Source organism: Chanos chanos, chromosome 5, assembly GCF_902362185.1.
Source record: "Chanos chanos chromosome 5, fChaCha1.1, whole genome shotgun sequence".
Lineage (NCBI taxonomy): Eukaryota > Metazoa > Chordata > Actinopteri > Gonorynchiformes > Chanidae > Chanos > Chanos chanos.
Window position 1 is genome coordinate 53,455,942 of NC_044499.1, and position 20,410 is coordinate 53,476,351.

Here is a 20,410-nt window from a genome sequence, read left to right on the forward strand (position 1 = left end):
GAGTATTTAAGTCATTTGCATCATGCAAACAAGCGAAATGGTAGAATCAAACGCGTTTTGTGAATTCCAAACTCATGCCATAGGCTTGTGAGTTTTCGGGATCTCATACTCTGGATGTTACGATACTGAACGTGCTGGGTGGTGTTACAAAACACTGGTGGCTTTGAAACACACACAAAGCTAATTAGATGGTTGCTCTCGTTTTGGATCACCATTCACACCGCCGAATCAAATGTCAGATAGCGACTTTGAAAGTGACAACTGGAAGTATAAACCTCTTAAAAGGACCAAACGGCAGGACTCAACTAAATCGCAGAATGTTCCTCAGCTTGGTGCGAAGAGGAGAAAAGTGGGGAAAAGCCGTGGTCGTGCTCGTAAAACGTCGGAAAATGTGGCTGAAAGACAAAGTTGCAAGACAAGCACACAAGCAGTCCAGAATTCAGACACTGTAAACACACGTTTGAATAGTGGATTAAAGCGGTCTACTGAGGCCGTTGAGCCATCACTAGCGTCGGTATCCGCAGTAAATGTGGGAGATATTGGGACGTCTGAAGTGGTTAGGGAGGAAAGTTTATCTGGGTCAGAAGAGTATTGCCCAGTATGCCAGATGCCTTTCTCCATCTTGGTGGTGCAGTCTAAGCGATGGCATGTGGCTGAATGTTTGGACTTGGCTACAGAAAACCAAAAGGGTAAATTGTCATTGGCTATTTCCAGTTGGTGATTTGCTATCTTTTAACAGGGGAGATGGCCCAATGGTCACTGACACTACTCTGTAGAGTATATAGGGGCATGGCAGCTTAACAAGGGGGATGTATTTTGGTCATTTTGCTAACAAGAGGGATGGCATCTCCCCTCATCCTCTTACAAATGGCCTAGAACCTAATCCTTGTCTCCAGCAGTGTGACCAATGCTATGAAATGTGATCATTTAACTGTTGTGAATTTGTTTCAGAATGTCCAGATGGCGTCCGGTGTTCCTCCTGTATCCCGAGTCACTACCAGAGATACAGCCACTCTCTGCTAGCACAGTGCAGATCAGCCAGTAACTCTGACAGCTCCTCTTTCACCCATATTACCATGGAAACCAGCGATTCATCTGGTCTCAGTCCAGAGCATGAGAGAGTTTATAGCCGCGACCCCACTGTGGAGACTTCAGTGGACAGTGCTGTGAATGTGTGTTCAGGGGCCAGCCACAGTGCCTCCTCTGCTAATGGACTGAATGGAACTTCCATTCCCACTCACACCAATGCCCTGCTGCTCCTGCGGTCTCCTGACCCTGCAGACATTAAGAAAAAGAAAGGCTGGTCCCCTTCCTCTAAATCTCAGAGTGCATCACAAGACACTAAAACTAAAACATCAACTCCTCTTAAGCCAGATCATCTGAATATTGCTGTGGACACTGGTGGAATTCACGAGGAGTCCTCCCAGGCTGTTACTGGTGATGATGGTGGGATGGATTGCTTCCATCTTTCTGATTTTCCCACCGACGCAGAAGTGATAGGGACCAAAACCCAGAGCCCACTGTTTCACAGCACAGCCAGAATGACAGGGGAAGGTAATGTCGACCTTCCACTGATGTGGTCTGATCACACAGCGTTCAGTGACGACCTCCTGTCACATTTCACGGACCAATCAGACAACAGGAAATGTAATCTACTCGTTAAGAACCCTGAGGACATGTGTGTGAAATCAGAACCCTCCTCAGCATCACCTGATCACCTAATCAGCCGCTCTTCAGATGTTGCTGATTGGCTGAACCAGCCCAGGTCTGCAGTCACAGAGGGTCTTTGTGCTGTGAGGTCTGATGAGCACAGCTGTCACCCTCTCCTGCCGTCTCCAGAGAGTTTGGTTTTGGAGCGTCTTCGCGAACAAATATCTAACCCCAGAGTGGATGGTTTGGATTCCACATGTGGAGAATGTAGTCCAACTAATGTGAAGCTTCCAGCACACCGTTCTTTAAACCAGACATTCACTCGCCAACCTCCAGCATCCATGGCTCCGAGAAAGACTCCGAGCAAGACGCAGCACGCTGTCCTCAAGCAGACGGACATTGGTGTCTTTTTTGGGCTGAAACCATTGATGGAAGCGGAAGCTGGAGGGGAAGGGAGTGTGTCGGTGAGTCCCTCGGCTCCGCAGAAGAGTCCAGGGCCTCAGGAGGGAAACACTAAGAGTTGGCTCCGGAAGAGAAGGAGAGATCCTGCAGTCTGTGACATGGCTACAGTTGGCATCACAGCAACAGATGGAAATGCTGAACCCACACAAACTGAGGCCAGAGGAGGAGGGAGGAGAAGATGGAACAGACGAGGAGTAACAGATGGAGAAGCAGAGCAGCCCAAGTCCTGCCCTTTCTATAAGAAAATCCCTGGTTAGTTTATTATTGTTCATAAGGAAATCCCTGGTTAGTTTATTATTGTTTATAAGGAAATCCCTGGTTAGTGTATTATTGTTCATAAGAAAATCCCTGGTTAGTTTATTATAGTTTATAAGGAAATCCCTGGTTAGTGTATTATTGTTCATAAGAAAATCCCTGGTTAGTGTATTATTGTTCATAAGGAAATCCCTGGTTAGTGTATTATCGTTTATAAGGAAATCCCTGGTTAGTGTATTATTGTTCATAAGGAAATCCCTGGTTGGTGTATTATTGTTTATAAGGAAATCCCTGGTTAGTTTATTATCGGTTATAAGGAAATCCCTGGTTAGTGTATTATTGTTCATAAGGAAATCCCTGGTTAGTGTATTATTGTTCATAAGGAAATCCCTGGTTAGTGTATTATTGTTCATAAGGAAATCCCTGGTTAGTTTATTATTGTTTATAAGGAAATCCCTGGTTAGTGTATTATTGTTTATAAGGAAATCCCTGGTTAGTGTATTATTGTTTATAAGGAAATCCCTGGTTAGTGTATTATTGTTTATAAGGAAACCCCTGGTTAGGTTTATTATTGTTTATAAGGAAATCCCTGGTTAGTTTATTATTGTTTATAAGGAAATCCCTGGTTAGTTTATTATCGTTTATAAGGAAATCCCTGGTTGGTGTATTATTGTTTATAAGGAAATCCCTGGTTAGTTTATTATTGTTTATAATCAAATCCCTGGTTAGTGTATTATTTTTTTTTAGGAAATCCCTGGTTAGTGTATTATTGTTTATAATCAAATCCCTGGTTAGTGTATTATTTTTTTTTAGGAAATCCCTGGTTAGTTTATTATTGTTTATAAGGAAATCCCTGGTTGGTGTATTATTGTTTATAAGGAAATCCCTGGTTAGTTTATTATTGTTTATAAGGAAATCCCTGGTTAGTTTATTATTGTTTATAAGGAAATCCCTGGTTAGTTTATTATCGTTTATAAGGAAATCCCTGGTTGGTGTATTATTGTTTATAAGGAAATCCCTGGTTGGTGTATTATTGTTTATAAGGAAATCCCTGGTTAGTGTATTATTGTTTATAAGGAAATCCCTGGTTGGTGTATTATTGTTTATAAGGAAATCCCTGGTTAGTTTATTATTGTTTATAAGGAAATCCCTGGTTAGTTTATTATTGTTTATAAGGAAATCCCTGGTTAGTTTATTATCGTTTATAAGGAAATCCCTGGTTGGTGTATTATTGTTCATAAGGAAATCCCTGGTTAGTTTATTATTGTTTATAAGGAAATCCCTGGTTAGTGTATTGTTTATAAGGAAATCCCTGGTTAGTGTATTATTGTTTATAAGGAAATCCCTGGTTAGTTTATTATTGTTTATAAGGAAATCCCTGGTTAGTTTATTATTGTTTATAAGGAAATCCCTGGTTAGTTTATTATCGTTTATAAGGAAATCCCTGGTTGGTGTATTATTGTTCATAAGGAAATCCCTGGTTAGTTTATTATTGTTTATAAGGAAATCCCTGGTTAGTGTATTGTTTATAAGGAAATCCCTGGTTAGTTTATTATCGTTTATAAGGAAATCCCTGGTTAGTGTATTATTGTTCATAAGGAAATCCCTGGTTAGTTTATTATTGTTTATAAGGAAATCCCTGGTTAGTGTATTGTTTATAAGGAAATCCCTGGTTAGTGTATTATTGTTCATAAGGAAATCCCTGGTTGGTGTATTGTTTATAAGGAAATCCCTGGTTAGTTTATTATTGTTTATAAGGAAATCCCTGGTTAGTTTATTATCGTTTATAAGGAAATCCCTGGTTAGTGTATTATTGTTCATAAGGAAATCCCTGGTTAGTTTATTATTGTTTATAAGGAAATCCCTGGTTAGTGTATTGTTTATAAGGAAATCCCTGGTTAGTTTATTATTGTTTATAAGGAAATCCCTGGTTAGTGTATTGTTTATAAGGAAATCCCTGGTTAGTTTATTATCGTTTATAAGGAAATCCCTGGTTAGTGTATTATTGTTCATAAGGAAATCCCTGGTTAGTTTATTATTGTTTATAAGGAAATCCCTGGTTAGTTTATTATCGTTTATAAGGAAATCCCTGGTTGGTGTATTATTGTTCATAAGGAAATCCCTGGTTAGTTTATTATTGTTTATAAGGAAATCCCTGGTTAGTGTATTGTTTATAAGGAAATCCCTGGTTAGGTTTATTATTGTTTATAAGGAAATCCCTGGTTGGTGTATTATTTTTTTTTAGGGAATGCAGCGAACTGTCTAGGGGAACAGTGGTGGGCAGGCTGTGTGTACTCAGGTTTGAAGAACAGAATATGGTTTCTGTTTGTTTAGGGACGCCGTTTGCTGTGGATGCTTTTCGGTATGGGCCGGTCGAAGGCATCAAGGCCTATTTCCTCACACACTTTCACTCGGATCATTATGGAGGTCTGAGAAGGGACTCCACCTTTCCCATCTACTGCAACAAAGTATGTGACGCACAGTAACCATGTTCATTTTCTTAAACTGTGCCTCTGGGCTTGTCCAGGTTTTCCAGTCGAGAGCAGTTCTGAGTTCTGATTGACGGCTGTTTGTCTTGTTTACAGATAACTGGGAATCTGGTGAAAACCAAACTGAAGGTAGATGAACAGTATGTTCATGTTCTTCCCATGAATACGGAGTGTGTTGTGGAAGGAGTGAAAGTCGTTCTTCTGGACGCAAACCAGTGAGTCTCAGTGGCCATGCCTTTGGTGTGGACAGTGCTTTTCCACTGAAACAGATCGCTGGCCAACTGTCTACAGCTCAGTATTGGATGTGTTCTTGCTATTCCTCCTGTTAGAAGTAAAACACATGACAAAATACTTCAATGTCGCTAATTTTTTTTTTTCAACCCTTAAAAATCTGGGGTGTAGTTGTCAGAAGCGTCTCTGTCCATAGTGCAGACCAGGATTTGCGTAACAGGCTGCGTCGTGGGCTGGCAGTGGGGTAGTGAGATGTGGGCTGGCAGTGGGGTAGTGAGATGTGGGCTGGCAGTGGGGTAGTGAGATGTGGGCTGGCAGTGGGGTAGTGAGATGTGATGGCCAAGTTTGACTGTTCTCGGCAGTTGTCCAGGAGCGGCCATGTTGCTCTTCGTCCTGCCAGACGGCCAGACGGTGCTTCACACGGGGGACTTCCGCGCCGACCCTTTCATGGAACGATACCCAGAGCTGCTACGCGTGAGAGTCCAAACACTGTATCTGGACACCACGTAAGAGCTGCTCTTCTCTCTCTCTCTGTCTGTCTGTCTGTGTGTCTGTCTCTCTCTCTCACACACACACACACACTCCCCCCACTCATTACTAATGCTAGTCTGTACCTCTGGAAATCATTGTTAAAGTGATGTACAGACTGTTGCACTGCTGTTGAGTGGGAGTACAGGACATGTATGTAGTGAGGCTCTGTGTATGACGGGTGCGTGTGCTCATGGATGACCCGCATTACAGGGCAGCTTCCCTCATGCACTAGTGTGACTGTGTTGTGATGTAATCTGTACCACAGTACTGAACTGGACGTCTAGATCATTTCTCTCTCTCTCTCCTGGTGCCATAGGTACTGTAACCCAGAGTACTGCTTTCCCACCCAGCAGGAGGTCATAACCTTTGCTGCTAACACGGCCTTTGAGCAGGTCACGCTATGCCCCCGCACGCTGGTGGTGTGTGGTACCTACTCTGTAGGGAAGGAGAAGGTTTTCCTGGGTGAGTGCAAGGGCCCAGCTGCCCTAAAAAAAAGATTCCCATTCTTCCTGTTTATGCTGGCAGACAAAGAGCGTCAATAAATAATGAGGAGATTAATGAGGATCGTTGAGGGATTTTAGCGGACAGTAAGTCCTCTGTCTGCCCTCACGTAGACCCTCAACACGATGCTCATATAGACCCTCCAGTCTCCACTCAACACGATGCTCATATAGACCCTACAGTCTCCACTCAACACGATCCTCATATAGACCCTCCCAGAGAAGCTCTGCTTTTACACTGGTTCTGTCGTGTTTCCAGTTCTCAGCCTTAATGTGTTTGTTTCTGTGGGTACGTGTGTGTGTATAGCTGTTTCAGAGGTGTTGGGCTCTAAAGTGTATCTGTCGAGGGAGAAATACAACACCATGCGCTGTCTGGAGTCAGAGCAAATCTGCCAGCGAATCACCACCAACATGAAAGCTGCTCAGGTCCATGTCCTGCCCATGATGCAGCTCAACTTCAGGGTTAGTTTAGACCTCAATCAGATGTGATGTGGTATTGGACTCTACTGCGTTTGTCATAGATGATGTTTTAATGTTTTGGTCTTGTTTTTGTGAATTTTGCAGAGTTTGCAGGCCCACTTAAATAAACTCATGGATAAGTATGACAGAGTGTTGGCCTTTAAACCCACGGGCTGGACCTTTGCCCAGGCCACAGCCGTGAGTGACATCCAACCTCAAGTCCAGGGCAACGTCACTATCTATGGTATGCGACTTCAGCTCCACATGGGCGACAGTGAATCCACAGACAGCCAGTCTCTGCAAGCCAAGAATTTCATTTACAGAAATTCGGTGTTCTTTAATACAGCCATCTAATTTCTTGGACATAACAGGTTCTCATTCACCAGCATCAGAAATACTCCTGCAACACACAACTGGCTTGTGCCTTAACACAGAACCGAGATGAGTGTGTGTGTGTGTTATTGTTATACTTTATGATTTCCTGTCTTCTCTCTCAATCTCAGGGGTCCCATACAGTGAACACAGCAGTTTCCTGGAGTTGCAGCGTTTTGTGCAGTGGCTGAGGCCTGTGAAGATCATCCCCACAGTGAACGTGGGCAGCTGGAGCAGCAGGACGGCCATGCAGCGCTGCTTCACACAGTGGCTGGCCGAGCGCCCCACCTGAGTGCGCCGCCTGGTCATGCCTCTGCCTGTCAGCGTGTCCCTCAGACGGGCCCAGTGTGACCCTCAGACGGGCCCAGTGTGACCCTCAGACAGGCCGTGGGCCCAGCCCTCCTCCCCTCACACGCCCAGTGTCCTCTGGCATCTCTTCACCTCCGCATCTTAATGCGCTTTCGCTGGTAGTGTTTGCCAGAACAACTAAATTCTCTGTGCAATCTGTACTTTAAAAACTGTTCAGACAAAATTTACATTTTATTCAAAGTAATTTGTGTAGGGTTCTAAGAGATGCTTACCTCTTGAACTATCTAGTATACTGTTATAAAAATAAATTATTTTTTAAGAAAAAGACTTGGCTATCTGTCTTCTGAGCAATGAGCATGTCTTAACAGTTTTAATATTTGTTCATATTGTAGTATTAGAAAGAGAAAAGAGGAAGTCTGTCCCACTGCGGGGTCCGCGTCCGCACGGCTGCCTTCTACAGTACTGTGTGTTATTAAGGGCCGTCCACACCAAGAATGATAAGTGTAAGGAGCATCCACACTGAGGAAGGATAATGTGGTGTGAGCAGTGGCGGGCTTCAGCTGTGTGGCCAGCTTAGGAAAATGGATACTGATGACCCGTTAGAAAAGAAACAAAAGAGAACCAGATGGGTATGGGTTCACGAACGTTCTCTAATACGAGAGGAGTTAGGAGAATCCAACGCTCTGTTACAAGGGTTGTCGTCTTTTGAAGACAAATTTTCTTCATACTTTCGTATGAGTCAACGTCAACGTCAACGTTATGGTATCCTGCCGATCGCCAAAGGGCATCAGACAAGGGTGCGTTTTTTTTTTAACCTCAATGATGAGCCTCTCCACAATGTGATCTGCCATGTTGAGATGACAGCCTGTAAATTCGGTTCGATTTTGATTGGCTGTCAGTGTTTCTGTTGTTCATCAAATCACTCTGAAAGTGATCTCAACGGGATCGCTCACCACTGCCATCATAATTGTGATGTGGACTCCGCCTTCCACTTGAGTTAGAACAATTTTTAAAACACAGTTAGCGTTATAATTACTGTTCTTGGTGTGGATGGGCCTTTATGGTGAGATGGATGGCTGTCTTTCAGAGTGAAATGTCTGCTGACAGCACAATGTGGTCTGTCAGGTGTTTCCCAGAATGCTTCATTTTTTAGTCCAGTGTTGTGCATCTTTCTGTGTTGGCTTATGATGTGAGTCTGTAGTGTCTGAGACTTTTAGTGGGTTTAGAGTGAATGCAAGACTGCCCCCCTCCACGAAACACAGACTTGACCCCAGTACTTACGTAGAAGTATGAGGATGTCGTAGTGGCCAATGAGGATGAGAGGCTTTGAAATGTGAGCCAATGATGCCATGTTGCAGTGTTATCAAGGCACATACAAAAGCATTGATCTTTGGGTTGGCATTATGTGAGTCCCTATTCCTGCCTTAGAATAGATTTAGAATAGCTTTTTAATTTTCCTCATCTCTTTCTGCTCTCAGATCACACACTCGTTCTCTCTCTCTCTGCCAACACTATCAATACTACCTGAGCAAACACACAGCCTGCACTCACTAATCTTCTCTTGCCATCTTCTGGAAGAGACTGAAAACCCATCTCTTCGGAAACCACCTGTCCCCAAATGCAAAACCTCTTATGTTTTTATAGTTCATGGTATGAAATGTTAAAAAACAAAATCTTATGTACTAACCTCCCTGTGACCCTAATTAGTATAAGCAGCTTTGAAAATGAGCCAGTGAGTGAGTGTTCTAACCTTGTCTCTATGTTTCAGATTTTATTCATAGTTTTCTGTTTATTGTAGCAGGACATACAGGAGCGTGGTACTGAGAATAAGTCATTTATGTTCTTACAACGATCTTTTGCTTATGAGGTTGTTACACCTGATTGATGTACTAATTTTAATTTGCTTTGGTATAAAAGCGTCTGCTAAATGGCAAACTGTAAATTGTAGTAATAATAATAATAATAATAATAATAATAATAATTACATGCACCGAGAGCTTCACATGAATGAACATTAGAGCGTTCTCAGTACAGTCACTCTCATAGCTGTCCTTTAAAATGGCCTTTAATCAGAGAGGGAAAGCTGTCATCAGTGGCCTTTGACCTCACAGAGTGGGTGAGATTTGCTTTAAACAGAGAGGGAAAGCTGTCATCAGTGGCCTTTGACCTCACAGAGTGGGTGAGATTTGCTTTGACATGTCACTACAGTTACATAGAAGCCTTTAAATCAGTGATTCTCAACTCCAGTCCTGGGGGCCCACTGTCCTGCACTTCTTTGTTTTAACTCTGACACACCTGATTCCAGTGATCAGTTATTCATCAAGCCCTTGATTAGCTCAGTTAACTGTGATAATGAAGAGTTAAAACAGAGATGTGCAGGACTGTGGACCCCCAGGACTGGAGCTGAGAATCACTGCTTTGAATGAAGTCTTTTCCACTGGACTGACAGAGGAACATCAGGTTAGTTTTTCTCATCATGTTGTAATGGAGTGATATCCATCACTGCTAATTAGTACTAATTATGAATAAATCAGTATAGATAACAAAACACTAAACTCTACATGTCAGTGTGAACTGCAAATGACTTCACAGCAACACCTTGTCTGAGTGGAGACCATTTTATTCTAATTCTCTGAGGTTTCACAGGGATTCTATATTTGAGAGGGGTTTTCACTGTGTAGATTAATGGTGTACTGTAGATTAGTGGTGTACTGTAGATTAGTGGTGTACTGTGGATTAATTGTGAAATGTAGATTAATGGTGTATTGTATGTAAATGATATTGTAGATTAATGGTTAACAGTGCACTGTAAATTAATATTGGACTGTAGTTTAATGATGTAATGTAGATTAGTGATGTATTATAGATTAATGGTATAACAGATTAATTGTGTATCATAGATTAACGGCGTACTATAAATTAATAGTATAATAGATTAGCGTGGTACTGTAGATAAAGAGTGTATTGTAGATTAATGGTGTACTGCAGATTAATAGTGTGATGTAGATTAAAGGTGTAATCTAGATTAATGGTGTACTGCAGATTAGTAGTGTGATGTAGATTAAAGGTGTAATCTAGATTAATGGTGTACTATAGATTAATGGTGTACTGCAGATTAATAGTGTGATGTAGATTAAAGGTGTAATCTAGATTAATGGTGTACTGCAGATTAATAGTGTGATGTAGATTAAAGGTGTAATCTAGATTAATGGTGTACTGCAGATTAATAGTGTGATGTAGATTAAAGGTGTAATCTAGATTAATGGTGTACTGCAGATTAATAGTGTGATGTAGATTAAAGGTGTAATCTAGATTAATGGTGTACTATAGGAAAAATGACCAACTGTGTCTAAATGGAGCAGAGACACAGTCTCACAGAGTGTTCTTCATAATTCAGCAACTACATTACATCTCAGATTAAATATTATTCTCACACATTAGTAACATAGCAATTTGTCGGCATTTGTATATCAAACACAAAGCTGGTACCCTCAGGAATGTGATCAGTCAGTACAGAAAACAGCCAGTAGGGGGCGCCCTTAACTAAGTGCAGGTTTACAGTCTCCTGAAAATTAAAGCTTATTTCAAAAGCTGCTAACCAGCACACTGCTCTCTAACTAACTGTGTGATTTAAAAAGCTGACATGATCGGATTCAACTAACTGTGTGATTTTAAAAAGCTGACATGATCAGGTTTAAATAACTGATTTTAAAAAGCTGACATGATCGGGTTTAAATAACTGTGTGATTTAAAAAGCTGACATGATCGGGTTTAATTTGTTCATCTCTGAAATGAAAGAGGGCATGGATTTCAATCAATTTAGCAAGGGTCTGAATGCAAGGGTAGAGAGCCTGGTAGTCTCTGGATGGTCAGTTTGACCTGTGGGGTGAAAGTACAAAGACACAGTTTTCTGTCAGAATCAAACAGAAGCTGTGAGAGACCAGTCAATATCATTATCATTCAAAATGTCAGTCTCATTAACACCCATGCATTTTCCTCAGTGTACACATACTGGCAGGCTGACTGTGTGTGTGTGGTTCCTTACCTGGTTTTTAAGTAGTTTCCTTAGATACATGTGCACCTCCTCCACGCTCTCTGTGTGTAGGTCATTAATGGCTAATATCAGATCCCCTTTGTGGAACAGACAAGTGGTTTGACCCTGCCTTGTCCAGTCTGACACACTACACAGCAACACCAGAAAGAAGTAGAGGTGACACAGAGTAGGAAGAGAGTCAAGGTAACTCAGAGAGGAAACACAGTGAGTGAGCATCTGCAGAGACTGTTGAATAACTATGTATTCTCAGTGTACTCCCCTTCACTCTAAGTCATACCCAAACACTCAGTCATGTCCTTCACACTAGGGATGTCACGAGAACCGTGTTTCTACCGTGCCGTAGGTACCGGGGATGCAACAGCTCCGCCTCCACTCGTCGAAAAGAAAAACAGTAAGGGGCATATATGATAGTACTTTACGTTCGAAACGGATCATCAGGGATTAATCATAAATTCGCAAAAACCAGTATGCGAAAGGTGCGATCGAACTTCTCAGACGAAAGGAGGGAACACTTCCAACTTAATGAAGCACCTCACAGACAGACATCCAGATTCATTCAAAAAAATTCTAGGTGAGTGAGTTTCAGTTCTCGTTAACCTTACATTAACAATGTATCCAAAGTGTTATCCTTGTTATCCTAATATCCTGAAATATACGTTACCATTCTTTTTGTTTGAGACAGCTGGCATTGCTGTGTAGCCAACTACAATATGCTCCATATGACGTTTGCAATGGCTAAACGCTGAAGGCTACTGTGTTTAGGCTAACATAGTGTAACCATAGCTCGTAGTAGTAGGCTATCGTCCTTACCGTTCAGTCTGTGTCATCTGTCATCAAAATATAACGTTAGCGTTAAATATTAAATAAATATTTCCGTGCTTATGATCTGTCACCATGTCAGTAAATTTACTACTGCTTGCACTCTGAGTATAGAGGTGAGTGTGTGTGTGTGTGTGTGTGGGTGTTAATACATTGTGTGTGCAGCCTCTGCTGTTTTCTTACAGTCAATGAGCTATACCTGATTTTTTTCTTTCACAGTATTAACCAGAATAAGATGTCAACCAGGAGAGGCAGGAGCACATACACAGCCAACCATATCAGAGGCTACATGCCACTACTGTTGACTTTGTAATGTTCAAATGTTTTTAATGAAGGGGTGCATGTTGAAGTACATGGGATTTATTGTTATATTTTTGTTTTTTACCGTGGTATCGAATCGGGTATCGAGAATCATGGAATTTCACTGGTATTGGTATTTACTACTAAATTTCTGGTATCGTCACATGCCTACTTGACCCTCAGTCATACCCAAACTCTCAGGTGAAGCTCTGACAGCCTGGCAGCTTCACAGTCAAAACCAAAACATCTGACAACACAGACTAGAAGTACTGGCTTTTTGAGGGGTGTCCACTGGAACACTGCCCAATGTAAAAATGTGCTACTTCATAAAAGACCAATGCACTCCCTTTCTCAAAAAACAAGAGAGCCTCACATTTTTACAAGTGCCTTTTTCTGAAGTCAAACTGAAATGATGTAATGACACAGATGTGTTAAATCAGTAGTGAGAATTAGACTATGTAAAATATTTACCCCCCTCAGAAAGAACGTTGAGCTACATACCATGGCCGACCCGCATTCTCCGCCAAGATCAAATGGGTTGCCAGATCTTCCTGGCACACAAAGACTTCCTGTTCCTTCAGAATCAGGCTTTCACTGAGGACAGAAGATACCTGGGCTTAAAAGCCTGACCCATACTAGCTTCCAACCCAAGAGGGCATTTTACACAATGAGATCACCCACTGGACAATTTACATACTGTTAGCAAAACTTTGGTTCTCCCTACTGGTCTACTCCTAATTTTTACTCATTGTCCAGATGGTTTCTGTAGTTGTCTGACGGACTGAAACATCCCGAGACCACTAGTTTTAGTCAGAGACGTTAGATGTTAGACGTCTCTAACTAAAACTAGTGGTCATACTGTCAGAGTAAGAGCTCACTCCACTCCCAGTCCAGCAAAAATCCCTCAGCTGCTCTACTCCATTTAAAGGAACTGCAGGAAAATGATTTGCATTTCACTGGCACCCGAGATGTTTTCCTGGGCTCTTGTTCTCAGAAGATTTATGAAAGTCACCTTTCACTGGAACAGGTCTCACTCTGCACCATGGGTGAGGCTTTGCCATTTAGATGAGTCCTCCAGAAACCAACACAACCTGTTCCTAATCTACGCAAGAGGAAAAGAGAGGGAGCAAATATTAAACTATGATGTGTACAACACCATTACTGGCAAATAGATGGTGTTTTTCTAACTTAATGGAAAAAAACACACCCTCTTTTTCATGCATCAAAACAATGTGGTTTTTGTTTTATCTTTTCAGCTCTGCACCAAGTTTGTTTACTTGTTTCATTCACCTCTGGGCTGTCAGTCTCCAAATGACTAGTGTTTTTGTCACAAATAGTTAAATTAAATTAACTATATAAATAGTTAAATTAAGAATATACTTTGGGTGGATTAAATAGCCTCCAAAGTAATTTCTTGTTTTTATTCAACTTCAGAAATAAGTTGTAGAAACTCAGTCGATGAAAGTTATTTGATGAAAATGGGAAATCACTATGACTCGGTAACCAACCAGAGAAAAATCTGTTAGTGATGGGAATGTTTGAATGTAGCCTGTAGAGTCCCACCCAGTCCTGATCCAGATCCAGCTCTGCGGTTAGGCTCTGCAGTGTCTATTTGTTTGTGTGGTAACTGCTATAGAAGACAAATACCCATTTTTCTGATGGTTTGCCTGTTGCTCAGATGAGTCTGTGCAGGTAGTCAGGTCTGATGGGACAGCTTCAGCATCCTCAGCCTTGACACTGCAAGCAAATCAAAGAAGACAGATTGAGTCTAAAAACACAGCCTCTCACACTTTCTGTTTTTGAATATGAGAGAGCAAACTGTTCTATTGCTTTTCAAGTCACTTCCATAATTATTCTGTAAAAATGTCAGCTACACACTAATACCATTATAAAGCGTGTGCAGCTGAAACACACAGGTTTCCTTTAACAGACAAATCATGGTGTGGAGGAGGGGTAAGGTTATGGTGGAAGTTTGGTGGAGGTATAGTGGAGGTACAGTGTAGGTTTGGTGGAGGTATAGTGGAGGTTTGGTGGAGGTGTGGAGGAAGTGTGATGGAGGAATCCATCCAGTCATTGTTTTGAGTGTCTTTGGCTTTGGCATGAGGATACTGACAATGCCACAGCACCTCTGTAATCTATAGAGTGGAACAAACCAGTTAGACCTGTCTCTGGTCTGGATGCTTGTGTTTCATTACAAGGACAAATTGAGAGGCTCACAAAAGTGTCTCTGTTTTATTTTTAGGTTATGACCTCTCACATAACAAAAAGATTACGTCTGTTTTAGTGAGTTTGATACAGTGCGACACAGAACCTTCAGAACAAAAATAGTTTTTCATCTCTGATTCCTACAAATGTGGCAATGTTCAGCATGTGAGTATTTTAAGGTCAAAATTCTTTGCACTTTTCTTGAAGTTCCTAGAAGACGGAAACATTTACAGAGTGTTTAAAATATTCTTAGGTCTTTATGTGTCGGACCAACATTTTAACGACCTCATCTAATAATTTGTGAATCTTTTCTCATTAGCTTCTCTCTAGCATTCTGTCAGCTTGTTCAGCCTGTTGTAAAAGAGCTTTTACCTTTGTCTGTGTGTTTCTGGCTTTGGACTGTGAGGCACTGTCGATTCCCTCAACTGAATCCGCAGACTGTCAAAAACTTCTGTGACACTCTCCATCAGACTGTTCTCAGCATCTCCATTTACGCCATTTTCCCTTCAGAAAACAGACCAGTCAATTAGCATCACCGCTACAGCTGACCAGGGTCGTAACTGACGCATCTGATCCCTCAACACAACAATAAAAAACAGCGACAACACACTGATTCACCAAGACAGAAATCCTAGTGTGTTAAATTAAATGATTGATTAATTATGGATTCAGATCTAAATTTTAATAGCCACATCAGGTCAACAATAAAACAGCCTCTTATAATCTTATAAAGAAATATAGCAAGAATTAGAGAATTCATGTCCAGTCAAGACCTAGAAAAACCTATCCATGCCTTTATCTAGGTTAGACTACTGTAACGGTCATGTTTCAGGGTTCTCTAAAGATGTTCTGAGGTAGCTCATTCAGAACACTGCTGATAAAGTTCTAATGAAGTTCCACTGAAGACTAAGACAGCAGAATAACACTGATCCTCAGGCCTGTGCACTGCCGGCCAGTGTGCCAGGGAACTGACTAGGACATACTGCTGCTTCTCTAGAAATCACTCAGCGGTTTAGAGTCAAAGCAAATCTCTGATATGTTTTTACCATATGAACCCTGTAGACCTCTCAGGCTATCTGGCATTGGTCTGATAACACATTGAAGCAGCCTGTGCCTCACAGAGTTGGAACAAACTCCCATAAAATCCTCAACTCGCTCCAACTCTGTCTCCTTTTAAAACCTTCATTTTCACCTCTGCCTTTGATTCAGTTTTGAGCCTGGTCAGAACTGCACTTCCAGTCTTAAAGCCACTTTCTTATCTCTATATTTTTATTTACTCTGTCTTTTGAGGGTTACACATGTCTTAATCTGGTTTAGCTCTATGACTGACAGAGTAACAGTAGAATTATGGAGCATGGGTTTATTTATTCTGTCTCTTGAGGGTTACACATGTCTTAATCTGGTCTAGCTCTATGACTGACAGCGTAACAGTAGAATTATGGAGCATGGGTTTATTTATTCTGTCTCTTGAGGGTTACACATGTCTTAATCTGGTTTAGCTCTGTGACTGACAGCGTAACAGTAGAATTATGGAGCATGGGTTTATTTATTCTGTCTCTTGAGGGTTACACATGTCTTAATCTGGTTTAGCTCTATGACTGACAGCGTAACAGTAGAATTATGGAGCATGGGTTTATTTATTCTGTCTCTTGAGGGTTACACATGTCTTAATCTGGTTTAGCTCTATGACTGACAGCGTAACAGTAGAATTATGGAGCATGGGTTTATTTATTCTGTCTCTTGAGGGTTACACATGTCTTAATCTGGTTTAGCTCTATGACTGACAGAGTAACAGTAGAATTATGGAGCATGGGTTTATTTATTCTGTCTCTTGAGGGTTACACATGTCTTAATCTGGTCTAGCTCTATGACTGACAGCGTAACAGTAGAATTATGGAGCATGGGTTTATTTATTCTGTCTCTTGAGGGTTACACATGTCTTAATCTGGTTTAGCTCTGTGACTGACAGCATAACAGTAGAATTATGGAGCATGGGTTTATTTATTCTGTCTCTTGAGGGTTACACATGTCTTAATCTGGTCTAGCTCTATGACTGACAGAGTAACAGTAGAATTATGGAGCATGGGTTTATTTATTCTGTCTCTTGGGGGTTACACATGTCTTAATCTGGTTTAGCTCTATGACTGACAGCGTAACAGTAGAATTATGGAGCATGGGTTTATTTATTCTGTCTCTTGAGGGTTACATATGTCTTAATCTGGTTTAGCTCTATGACTGACAGAGTAACAGTAGAATTATGGAGCATGGGTTTATTTATTCTGTCTCTTGAGGGTTACACATGTCTTAATCTGGTTTAGCTCTATGACTGACAGCGTAACAGTAGAATTATGGAGCATGGGTTTATTTATTCTGTCTCTTGAGGGTTACATATGTCTTAATCTGGTTTAGCTCTATGACTGACAGCGTAACAGTAGAATTATGGAGCATGGGTTTATTTATTCTGTCTCTTGAGGGTTACACATGTCTTAATCTGGTTTAGCTCTATGACTGACAGCGTAACAGTAGAATTATGGAGCATGGGTTTACTGTGCTGGACAGGAGAGCGGGACGTCCCTTCTCTGCTGAGATTCCTTTATCACTTCTTGCCTTTTTATAAATGACAGAAAAACAAAGAGGCAAAAAGATAGTATTATTAGTATTATTATTATTATTATTATTATTATTATTATTATTATTATTAATACAGCAGGGTACAACTATCCATCTCTTGTCCTGTTAATCAGATCTCATAGGACTGGTGTGATGAAGTTAATACAGTCAGGATAATCTTACACTTTTGACATTTCCATATAGTGACTTCCACTCGTTTCATTTTCATTCTTCTCATCTTCATCATCATCATCGTCACCATCTTCATCACCATCTTCATTATTCCCATTGTTAACATCATCCTCAATTTCCTGAAAATATCAGGGAGAGGAGATTTGTGTATGTTTTGATGTTTTGTGTATTTAAATGTGTGTGTGTGTGTGTGTGTGTGTGTGCGCGCGCGCGCATGTGTGTGTAATCATTTTGACAGAACCTTTACCAGAATTTTGCGGTAATTTTTCGGATAGTCATAGATTGAATCCTCTGCATCCCTTGAAGACAGTTCAGGTGCTGATAGCCTTGCCTGCAGCCAATCACAGACCAGAGTTTTACACAGTGTTCTACATACAGTTAGTACACTACAGCCAATCACAGACCAGAGTTTTACAAAGTGTTCTACATACAGTTAGTACACTACAGCCAATCACAGACCAGAGTTTTACACTGTGTTCTACACACAGTTACTATACAGCACACTGTGCAGTGACTGAGAAAGTGAGAACTGAACAGAAACATGCCTTCATTTTAAAGCCTTGTGAGTTCAAACAATGACAAAGTTCTCACCAGCTGTTTATACTCATGATCCTGCTGATCAGTGACACAGGGTGTGATCAAAACCGCCGTCAATGGTTCAGATATAGACCTAATCTTTCTGTACTCCTGTGAAATATTAGGGACCATTTCAATCAAAGTTTTTGAAGTGACATTATCAAACAGTACATAGCAGGTCAGAGGAAATAGTGTTGACAGCATTGCAAAGTGTGTCCAAAACATCAATATTTCTTGTGTATTTTAAGAAGATGTAAAAAATGAGGTGAGATTTTGATGGCGGTCCTGTTTTACCTCTGGGCTGAGCAGTTTTTGAGGCCGATTCATTTGAGCTTTGAAGAGGACAGTGAACCACTCATCCACCTCCTCACTGAGAAGAGCATAATACACTTTCTCACATAACAGACATTACAGGTCTGAATTCTGTGGTTTCCACAACATAATACAGGATAGTCTTTACATCCCAAATATAAATTCATAATAAGATAAGCTTTTGTGCAGTGAAAAACAATTAGCCAGACTATAGCAATTACAATAAACTCCTAGAGTAAGAGAGAAGTGAATGAATTGTTTCAAGATTGGTGCAGAATCAAAGGTGTAGGGAGATTACGGAAGCACTGTGATTTTCATCATCATGTTACAATACATAGCATTAATATCGCTCTATGGATTTTGTTCTCGCTAAGTTCTGACAAATTACCGACCATAAAAAAATTAAGGTGAGGAGAAGAGAGAATCACCACTAACCTGTTCTCTCCGATGAGGTAATAATCTCTCTTTGGCACCTTTAAGACGAGAACGCAGGACGCAGGGCACCTAAAGTTCTTATGGATCCAGCTCCACAAGGGATGACTCTCAGTGCACAGAAACATCAGAGAGACTCTGGCAGGATGAGCCGTACCAGAACAAACCATTATTTTACTGTGTGGTGTCTGAATGAGGAGTATGTAATTAAGATAATGAAGTGTTACTTTTGTATGTATATATCCATACACACATACATACTGTAATGTGTTCATGAGTGAACTGTGTAGGCAGTGGAGTTGTGTGAGTGGCGTGTGTAAGATGCATACTGAGACAGGTCTATCCCTCCCATTGACTTGTCCTGCGTCTCTCTGTTCTTAAAGTACTTGAGCTGGTAGGAGTCTTCATTCAACCGAAAGAGGATGAAGAAACGTCGCTTCCATGACCCCTGCACAGATTCACAAAATCTATTTTTTTGTTTTCTTTTGTTTGGGTAAGTGATGACAGACCCGTTTAGAATAGTTATTTTATTGTTGTTGTTTTAAATGGATATTTCATTTGGGCATACGTATGTTTTCAGATGACCTAACTGGGGAGATTTGTGGAGGTAACCACTGTGGAGTTCCTCAGCCTGATCAGCTTGTTTGTAGAAAACTGTTGAAAGAGACAAGTGATTCAGAGAAAAGACCTGTTCTGCTTATTCTGTATTTAATCAGCAAAGTGTCTTATCCACAGACACTAACATATGACTGAATCACACATCACAATATTTGTCTGATTTACTAACATCGTTTGCATACCTTAATTTTAACTGTCTGATTTACTAACATCGTTTGCATATGTTGGCTTGACTGGTTGTGGACTATGCTACTGGGTTTGCACAAGGTAAACTTTGAAACACTTTAAAAGCTTCAGTGGATGCCCCGGGCATTAAATGCCAAAATCCTTCGGCCCCTCCTTTATCATCACTCCCCAGTGAAACGCACAGGACACAGGGCAATTAACTGTCACACTTAAAGATCAGTTTTAAAGATCCTGAATTTCTAATCCAAGAGAGCCTTTGGCCTGGGCTGAAATTTCCCAATGTCCTGTCACCGTTAAACTCTCCCCAAAGCCTGTCTCTCAGGTCATCAAAGTCGTTTGTCCTTAAAATTCCAAACATACCTGAGTTCCTCTTGCTTGCCATTTTGACAAGATGGCTCAAGTACTGCAATAATTAAATAAATAAATTCAGTAGCATTTTACAGGCACTTGTGAATTTTATATAAGAGAGCAATCTCATTGTGAATTACCCCTGAAAACATTAACAGTCACTGTACAGATTCATATTTACAATAACAACTCATGTTGACACTGGGTTATCATCACATTCAGGATGCCCCAAAACATACTGGAAGGTTATGTAAGTATTCTCTTTCTACACAGTTAATAAAGTTAATGCAATACATGCTAGACCAGTGTGATTTTAGAGTAACCACATACTGCTTTTTAAAAGCACCCAGTCACAAATTCAGTCTAAATGCATATCCACATTGAGACACATCAAACTCTTTCTAACATTTTCTTAAAAGCTAAAAAACCCCCTAAAAGTTACAGCCTGCTATTAAACAAATCACCAACAAAAGAACTGCAACTACAGGAACTGAATTCTT

General features: G+C 40.9%; 2 protein-coding genes across 2 annotated transcripts; one reads left to right on the plus strand and one right to left on the minus strand.

The window, feature by feature from the left end:
- The first annotated feature begins 155 nt into the window (after window positions 1-155).
- Window positions 156-7,367, plus strand: dclre1a (DNA cross-link repair 1A (PSO2 homolog, S. cerevisiae)). The gene is made up of 10 exons (XM_030775180.1): window positions 156-689; window positions 952-1,098; window positions 1,156-2,364; window positions 4,702-4,835; window positions 4,953-5,071; window positions 5,450-5,593; window positions 5,935-6,080; window positions 6,426-6,580; window positions 6,683-6,821; window positions 7,081-7,367. The coding sequence occupies exons 1-10, from the start codon at window positions 233-235 to the stop codon at window positions 7,239-7,241; spliced, it is 2,811 nt and encodes a 936-aa protein (XP_030631040.1). The 5' UTR covers window positions 156-232; the 3' UTR covers window positions 7,242-7,367.
- A 3,710-nt stretch (window positions 7,368-11,077) lies between these two features.
- LOC115812695 (pleckstrin homology domain-containing family S member 1-like) lies at window positions 11,078-19,944 on the minus strand. Its single transcript, XM_030775181.1, has 9 exons — window positions 19,923-19,944; window positions 19,327-19,412; window positions 19,088-19,206; window positions 18,762-18,896; window positions 18,309-18,384; window positions 13,466-13,533; window positions 12,933-13,025; window positions 11,304-11,439; window positions 11,078-11,137 (listed from the first exon to the last, which is right to left on the minus strand). The coding sequence occupies exons 1-9, from the start codon at window positions 19,942-19,944 to the stop codon at window positions 11,078-11,080; spliced, it is 795 nt and encodes a 264-aa protein (XP_030631041.1).
- Between the last annotated feature and the right edge of the window lie 466 nt (window positions 19,945-20,410).